The 8,565-nt window shown below is 54.8% G+C and overlaps 2 protein-coding genes across 2 annotated transcripts; both read left to right on the top strand.

Moving 5' to 3' along the window:
* Positions 1-4,001: 4,001 nt before the first annotated feature.
* TRIREDRAFT_119792 (uncharacterized protein) lies at positions 4,002-5,601 on the top strand (the record flags this gene model as incomplete). The annotated part of the gene is made up of 2 exons (XM_006961683.1): positions 4,002-4,625; positions 4,711-5,601. The coding sequence occupies 2 exons, from the start codon at positions 4,002-4,004 to the stop codon at positions 5,599-5,601; spliced, it is 1,515 nt and encodes a 504-aa protein (XP_006961745.1).
* A 1,077-nt stretch (positions 5,602-6,678) lies between these two features.
* TRIREDRAFT_74118 (uncharacterized protein) lies at positions 6,679-8,027 on the top strand. Its single transcript, XM_006961682.1, has 2 exons — positions 6,679-7,709; positions 7,786-8,027. The coding sequence occupies exons 1-2, from the start codon at positions 7,054-7,056 to the stop codon at positions 7,850-7,852; spliced, it is 723 nt and encodes a 240-aa protein (XP_006961744.1). The 5' UTR covers positions 6,679-7,053; the 3' UTR covers positions 7,853-8,027.
* Positions 8,028-8,565: the final 538 nt, after the last annotated feature.

The following is an 8,565-nucleotide window of genomic DNA, read 5'->3' as shown; positions in this document are numbered from 1 at the left end:
CCGCGGAGTAATGGGTGTGTGATAGGTCAGTCCGCTTGAAGCAGGTTAGTATTGCGAGTTGGACTGAGCTGCCAGTTGAGGGCGTTGCTCAATGTGACCCTGCAGATGGATCAGTACTAGATAGGCCGTCAGACTGGCTATGAACAAGCACGCAAGCAAGCATCATCCCCGTGATAGTTGCCGTCCGATAGGGAGTACAGTTACTCCTTTAACCGCTGTACTGTGCTTCATTAGGTATCGACGCCATTGACACGAGTTAAGCCTGCCGTAACCCGTGCTCTCCCAGAACATCACACGGCAAAAAGAGACGCTTCTCCTGAGCCCCTGGCCCGACCATTGCACAAAGTCGCGGAATAGGTTCCTCGTCGTGATACCGCTGCTGCGGACAAGCCGCGATAACCATCCTGGCAAGCGTGCAGATTTCTGAGTCGGCGATTTCGCTTGCTTGTCATCGGGGTCCTTTGAACCCCCTTGCAGTTGCGGCTGCTGACATTTCCCCAGGATACCGACACGGCTGGCTGGATCCTTGACGTCTATGCAGGCAGGCAAACAGGGTCCAGAACAGTGCGATAGCATGCAGTAATACCCAATGTAGGGGTCCTGTGAGCTGTGCTGGCTGAGTGTCTTGATGCTAAATTAGGTATCTCCTGTGAGATTCGTAAGAGCTTATCGGGAGGAAAGACATATGATGTTCCCTGCTTCTGCGGCGTTTGCTGTGTGAGTGTGTTCCGGGGGGCGAAAAAGCGTCGTAACAGCGCTGCAACGAGTACAAGTATGAGGCGACTGCGAGGATCAAGTTCATCCTGTTAGTCGATGCGTGTACGGCGACTACTTGTTTGCAGCTTCTTCCCGAATTGGTATGTCATGTAATGCCCCATTGAGTCGTAGCTGGAAGAGGAATCTGACATGACTGACCAGGCCGACTCCAAGAAAGCGTTTCTGTTCCAGACAAGGTAGATAGCAGGTATCACTCGGAGGACAGAACGAGAAAACCTGAAAGTCGCTGTAACACCTCGTAATCCCTTGTGCTATGCGAAGCCGCACTGCATCATGCTGTGTAACGTAGAACAATTTGGAGAAAGGGACAAAAGAACCCGCCTGTCAGTGGGCACAAGGCTGGTTGTCGATCATTCCGATCGCCGATACCATTGGGCGGCCGGCTTGGCGGGGAAAGACGGCGAATACCGAATAGTCAAGACTACTAAGAGGGAACGAGGAGGCCAGATGGAGATGGGGCTCGACGGTGCAGATGAGATACTCGTAGATAGGCGGCAGCTCCTGTTGTGTTGCTCATGCCCCTCGTTGCCCAGCATCGTGAGATTTGTTGATGCTACCCATATTCACCTCGCACAGGGTCGGTGAGCAGCTTCACACGAGTGATAAGACTTTGAGGCTGTACACACAGCCGTCTGCTTTGTTTTGCACTGCATGTCAGCAGTAGCACCTTGGCAAGCCCCTACCTTGTCCCTTGCCTCACATGAGCATCGTGGCCACCCGTGAAACGAGTGCCACTGATAAGTGAGACGTCTTGTTCCGCCGCCTACCAGACGAAAACCTGCTGACTGCTTCACCACGAGGCAACGACGAGACATCAGACGTCACACCCGTCTTGACACCCCGAGGAAGCAGTCATTCGAACGGGCCACGTTGGCGATGATCCGACGGCTCCAGCGCTAAAAGCATGAAATTCATGCACACAGTATCGATTCTCGTCATGGCCATCAGCCAAACAGAGTCCGTCTCTATTGTCCCACCCACGTTTTCTGGCCTGACTGGGGGGTACATCGACCCTTTCGAAACTCCACTGTTGGATCTGGAAGACCCATGGGATCGCCTGTGGAAGGACAAGGGTGAGATGGTGTGTGTGATATATTACGAGAAATAAAGAGAAGAAGAAGAAGCTGATGACAAAGTCAGAGGGAGCAGAAGAAGACGATGAAGAAGAAGGATATGGCGAAGGAGTAGGAGCAGGAAAGGAGACGAAACGGAGAGGAACTGGGTGATGACAACAAGACATGTCTTCGTCATTTAGTCCATCTTCAGCAGCTGGAGAAGGAGAAGCTCAATGAGTGCCGGATGAGTTGCTCCCATTTTTGTCAACTTCTGCGGCATTCTGACGCCGAGAAAACCCAAGCAAAATGAGGGGTACCAGCTGATGAGGGGCCAAAAAAAAAAAAAAAAAAGAAAGAAAAACAGAGAAGGAAAAAGGCAGTGGAAACGAAAAGCTGCACAGTGCCACAAGACTCGCTCTATTGCTCTTTCTCTTTCTTTTGGCGCCGCATGACAGACAGTATGAAATAGGTAGACAGATTTAGTAGTAGCAAAGGAAGGAACACGAGTAATGGAGTTCCTTCCCGTGCAAATCTCGGGCCGTACAGCACAGTACGGCAACAGCTCAAACTTAATCTGCCCTTGCCTTTCCTTTCCTGCTGAGCCAAAGTGCCATCTATCCGCCTTGGCTATAGGTATATAAAGCTGACCGCCCAATTTCCCCTCTTCCATCATCTTTTCGCTTCTCCCCTCCAAAGCAAAACCTGCAAGCTCTCACTTCAAGAAACAGCCATTTTTTCTTCTTCACACTTCTTCTACCAAATCAACAACAAATTCGACATCATGGGTGGTTGCGGTTGTGCTGAATCTGGCTCTTGCGGCTGCGGCTCCGGCTGCACCTGTGACAACTGCCCTGTGAGTAGCCTTCCATCTCTCTCTCCCTCGCGACTCGAGGTCTTGATTCGATCGTGGACCATAGCTGACCCATTCCATCCGCAGCACAAATAAACAAAAACCTGAACGCTTCACAACCAGAGGCATTGACAGTCGACCCATGTTCCTCCACAACTCCGTTCGAGCTCGATACGCCGGCAGCGACTCGATCATCATTTGACCGCAACTACATGATCAGTATGGTGGATTGTGGAGGACTTGAGGGGCTGAGTGAGCGGACGACATGAGAAAGCAATAAGAGTAGCACAATCAAGGTGTTTCATTGCTCACACGCTGCCATACCCTTCCGTGACCGTAGCATGTATGACGCCCCGACTGTTGTTTCGTGAAGAATGTGACACTATACAAGTATGTACCTAGGCAGACGCAAGTTCCTGGATCGTGAGGTGTCGTCGATGGCGAATGGCTGGGTAAGGTGTGTTACACAGAGGCTACGTTGCGTCGTTGTAGATTGCGATGCATGTCCGCGTCCAGTGGATGCACCCTCGTTGCAGCGAGTGTGTGAGGGAAGAGACTGGCTGAGGTACTGCTGTAGATGTCAACGGGAGACGTTGCTGACGCTTTAGAATCAGTCATAGGTAGTACCTTATTCGCATTCACTACTTGACATGATATCATTGCAGTGGGAGTCATGGCAGTGCTATGCCTCAGCTTATCTTCTACCACGGACAACAGCATCAGAAAAGATCCAAGTCTTCACATAACCAGTCAGTCCTACGATATCGTCAAAGTACTGCGTGCTCATGCATCGTCAAGATTTGGACCTGGAAGCGGAACTCGGGTACCGTATTAGGTACTTCATGGGAACTTGGGTACCAACGCACCTGGCACTTGCTGCCAACATCATCAGAGCCCTGATTGGCCCGGCCCACGCCTTCTGTGGGCCGCTCTGACATCAATTATCGCTGCCTCGTGGTTGGAGAAGAAGCTCTGTCACGCCTTCGAGCGGCTGATGCCTCTCATTTCAACGTTCTTTGTCCTCCGCACGCCTCAGCAAAATCTACGAAATCGACGACGATAGCGCCTCTGCACAGCAAAGCACTTCTCCAGATATCCCTCACCGGTCCCGCGACCTTGTTTCTGACATCTGTCGAAGCCATCGCCTCTGCCTGCATCGCCCCGCGCTGCGCCAGCTGTTCCGCCGCGCCCGCGTGCCTCCATCTTAAGCGCAGAGATGATGCTACGATCACAAACCTAAGTCTCGCATACGGAACTCGCTATCAGCCTCGACACGAAGGAAAACCGAGATCGAGGGGACCAGCGACGAATATACAGCCATGGACTCGTCGGCCAAGGCCGAGCCTCAGTCTCCATCCTCCTCCTCCTCCCCACCCTCCGCAGCCATCCAAGCGGCCGCCGTCGACCGCCCCTCCGATGCGCCGCGACGATGCTTCATCTGCCTGACGGACGAAGACCCCTCCGACCCCCCGGGCTCGTGGGTCGACCCGTGCCCCTGCACGCTCGAGGCGCACCAGGACTGCATGCTGTCGTGGGTGACGGACTGCGAGCGCTCCAACAAGCCGCTCAAATGCCCCGTATGCAAATCCGCCATCGAGATGGATGGGCCCTGGGACCCCATCGCCTCGCTGCACGACGCCATCCAGCAGAGGTTCACCCGCGCGAGCCCCTTCATCTTGCTGACGGGCGTGTCCGTCGGCGTCCAGTTCAGCCTGCAGATGTACGGCGCCATGGCCCTGTGGACGTTTGCCGGCAAGGAGGCACTGCTGCGGTTCGCGCTGGGGCCCGATATGGTGATTGATGGGCGGCCGCCGGGGGCGTTGCGGTTCGCAAAGGAGCGCATCGTGAATGCGCTCATTCTGACGAATGTCGCGCCTACGCTCCTCGTGAGCCAGCTACTGCCGGGGCTCACCAACAGATACTTTATGCAGTCTGCCTCTATTGTGAGTTCTCCGAATTCGTTGAAAATGGCAGAAAAAACTGGCGGAGATGAAACATGATGTACGATGCTAACGCATGACTCAATAGTACGGCATTTATAGCATGATTCGAAACGAGAACTTTTTAGAGTGGCCTCCCTCTCCCCGAATGGCCATGGTGGCCCTGCCCATTCTTCGAAAGATGTACTTTAGCTTCTGGAGAGACTTCATCATGCCATACGAAGTGAAGCTTAACCGACAGATTTCCGGGCTGCCACCTCTCGACCCTCAGCAAGAGGCCGATGGCGCTCATCGGCAGGACCTGGAGCGCAACGGAGAGGGAGGCTTCATCGGCCTCCTCCAGAACATCCTGGACGTGCTGGATCCGGATGAAGAGGAGCCCGCCGCCGGGGCCAATAATGGAGGCCGCGAGGCGCGAGGAGGCGCCCAGCATGAGATCCGTCTGGAGCAACGCGAGGAGGGGGACGAGATCCGCGTTGAGCTTCTCATCGAAGAAGTGGTGGAAGATGGGGACGACGAGGTACAGGTCGTGGTACCCGAGGATGAGGAGTTTGGTGGCCAGCGCTGGGGCCAGGCCCAGGATGAGTTGGCCAACGGACACGCTCAGGAGAATCAACGGGAAGCACCTCAAGCGCCACCCGCACGAAGAATGGGCCTTGGTGGTCTCCTGTCCAGCGTGTCCAACTCCATCGTCGGGGCTCTCCTCTTGCCGGGTATCTCCTTTGCCATGGGCGAGGCTCTGCGGTTGATGCTGCCGCGGTCCTGGACAACAGCTCCTCCCAAAAACAACTGGCTATTTGGCCCCTCGCCGTCGGGGCGGCCTGGCCTGCTGCAGCAGCAATGGGGACGCAGCTTGGTTGGCGGGTGTCTCTATGTCGTCTTGAACGATGTCATCCGGGTGTACAGCAAGTCTCGCAAGGTGGCGGCCATGCAAAACCGTAAGGTGAAGAATGTAGATCGACCGCGACGGAGAAAGTGAGTGAGCGGTGACAAAGGAAGTTGCCACAATTGGGGAGCGACTGATGCTGCGATTCGTTCTGCATCAAACACACACACACACTGGCAGCGAGCATGGGACACAGGGCATGGAACTGGAGTTTGGGCGGTTACAGGGCGGCCAATTGCTCTTTTTATTATTTGACATGAATCTGGCGGAAAGGTTGCGTACCTCAGTTGCTATCAAGACTCACTTGCAGGGTCCTATCAGAATGGTACTCTTGGGTGGACAAGGCAAAGGGGGGCTTCCTTCGGGTTGGTTGGTACATGGCCGGCATATTCGTTTCCAGTAATACAGCTGGGCTCAGCTGTACGTGTATTAGTAGGTACCTTAGCCAGCAAATAGGTCGATGACTTGATATGCTTCTCTATTCAACAACTGAACGACTCTGCATTTCATGAAGGGACTGGGGTTTATCGTTCAGCACATGTTATCATCAGTATCAATTCCTCTACAATAACGGAACTGATAAAATAGAAAAAAGAATATTCCAGCATCCACGCCTTGCCACTTCCAGCCTAAAACCCGGTCAAGTCCACGCTACGAAGATACAAACCAGGCCAAACCAAAACTGAGGCCCCGCGGGGTCCCTCTTTCATACTGCATCTGTGGCCTCCAGCTTTTCCCCCCCTCCAATCTCGGAAATCTTGCTGCTTCTTCCGCCGATCATCCTCTGCTTGTCATCCTCCTTTCCCAACGTTTTGTCGGATCTGAATAGCTTCAACTTTCTTTCCTTTATATATATCTCAGAGCTCCTCTACAACTTCTTCCTTTGCGCTTCTCTATATACAGCAGCGCGCCAAACGCAACTCCAGCCATGGTACGAATCCCGCAATCCCTCAATCTCCTCCCCCCTCCCCAGCCTTGAATCCGCAAAAAGTCCATCACCATCACCACAACCCATCATGCAAAACACCCAACGCAGAAAGCCACACAAGAATAAACGCCTCATCGCGATCCATCCAACCATCATACCATAACCTTCCACAACGGAATCAATGCCAAACTAACGCAACCATGTGAAAATCACAAAAATCACAGGCCGCCCAACAAACCCCCAAGCAGCGCCTCGCGCTCGCCATCTGCGACTTCCTCTCCACCTCCACGACAGACGGCACCCTCACCGCCGACGACAAGGACTCCATCGACGTGGCCATCAACTGCATCGCCGAGTCCTTCAAGGTCGACCCCTCGGACGAGGCCGCCGTCAAGGCCGCCGTCGGCCCCCAGAAGCTCCTCACTGTCTTTTCCCTCTACGAGAAGCTCAAGCCAAAGGACAACTCCTCCTCCGCTTCAACCTCCGGAGCCTCCTCAACATCACCAACCGCCGACCAATCCTCCTCCTCCACCACCTCAGCCTCTTCCTCCCTCCCCGAACCGACCGAGGCCCAAAAGAAAGAAGCCGAATCCCTCAAGTCAAAGGGCAACGCCGCCATGGCCCAAAAGGACTACGCCGCCGCCATCGACCTCTACACCCAGGCCCTGGCCCTCCACCCCCGCAACGCAGTCTTCCTCTCCAACCGCGCCGCCGCCCACTCCGCCGCAAAGGACCACGCCTCCGCCCGCATCGACGCCGAGGCCGCCGTCGCCATCGACCCTTCCTACACAAAGGCCTGGTCCCGCCTCGGCCTCGCCCGCTTCGCCCTCGGCGACCCCAAGGGCGCCATGGAAGCCTACCAGAAGGGCATCGAGTACGAGGGCAACGGCGGCTCCGACGCCATGAAGAAGGGCTACGAGACGGCCAAGCGCCGCGTCGAGGAGCTCGAGGCAGACGATAACGTCGCCTCCTCCCGCGGCGGCCCCGGCGCCGGTGCCGGTGCCGGTGCCGGTGGCATGCCCGACTTTAGCAACCTCGCTTCCATGTTCGGCGGCGGTGGTGCCGGTGGCGGCGGCGGCGGCATGCCCGACCTGAGCTCCATCATGAGCAACCCCATGTTCGCCAGCATGGCCCAGAACCTTATGAGCAACCCGGACCTCATGAACAACCTGATGAGCAACCCTCGTCTTCGTGACATGGCCAACCAGTTCAGCAGCGGAGGCGGCATGCCCGACTTGGGCTCCCTCATGTCCGACCCCAACATTGCCGAGATGTAAGTCTTCCGTTTCAATCCAAAAAGAACAACAACAACAAGGCAAAGGTGCACCATGCTAACCAGCATACTCTAGGGCGCGGAATATGATGGGTGGTGGCGGTGCTGGAGGTGCTCCTGGCTCCGGTGGTGCGGGACGATAAGGCAAAATCGGGAATTGCAAGAGGAGGACGAAGCAGAACCAAGGAAATAGGTACAGAAACGCAAAGACCCTACATCTCTAGCTAGGTAGTTAGGACTGAGTAATGGGCGCAATCGCCGAAGCGCGCGTTGTATTTGATAAACTAGAGCAAACAAAACAGACACTCCATTTCCATCATGATGATGATGCTCGCCCTGGTGACTCTTGAGTCAAGCCAAGCAGAGTGTCTCTGGATTCATTCATAGTATATACACATATAAGTCTGGTATACTCTCGCCTCTCTTTGCCCTTTCTTCCGTGCTTCCCCTTCATTATTCATTCTCTTAACACTCCCATCCCTTCCCTCACCCGACTCACGCAAGATGTTCACTGCCCAGCGAATGCGTGCAGTACAACTCCGTCTGGGCGGGCTTAACGATTATGTATATGATAATGTCTATACAAATCAAAACAATACTTGCGTCACAAAGCACCCAAATAGTCCTAGGTGTCTTCTGTCGTGATCCCCTGGATTGGATTGTGGTTGCTAGCTGTTGGGTGCTGTTGGGCCTTGGGGGCCGCGGCCTCGGCGTGCACGTTCGGCTCCGGCTCGCATGCGTCTGATGCTTCGACCAGGTCGGCTGGAAGTTGCCGCGGTCGACCGACTCTCACCACTCTTTTGCGGTGGTAGATTCTCGTTCCTGGTGGGAGTACCTGTTGCCGGTACAGGAGTCG

The sequence above is a fragment of the Trichoderma reesei genome (genome assembly GCF_000167675.1).
Source record: "Trichoderma reesei QM6a unplaced genomic scaffold TRIREscaffold_1, whole genome shotgun sequence".
Taxonomy (NCBI): domain Eukaryota; kingdom Fungi; phylum Ascomycota; class Sordariomycetes; order Hypocreales; family Hypocreaceae; genus Trichoderma; species Trichoderma reesei.
This window is presented reverse-complemented; position numbering and strand designations above follow the sequence as displayed.

Coding starts and splice junctions, on each gene's coding strand:
- TRIREDRAFT_74118 (XM_006961682.1), top strand. CDS start 7,054: ATGGCCCAAAAGGACTACGCCGCCGCCATCGACCTCTACACCCAGGCC. Junction 7,710..7,785: donor GACCCCAACATTGCCGAGAT/GTAAGTCTTCCG, acceptor AGCATACTCTAG/GGCGCGGAATATGATGGGTG.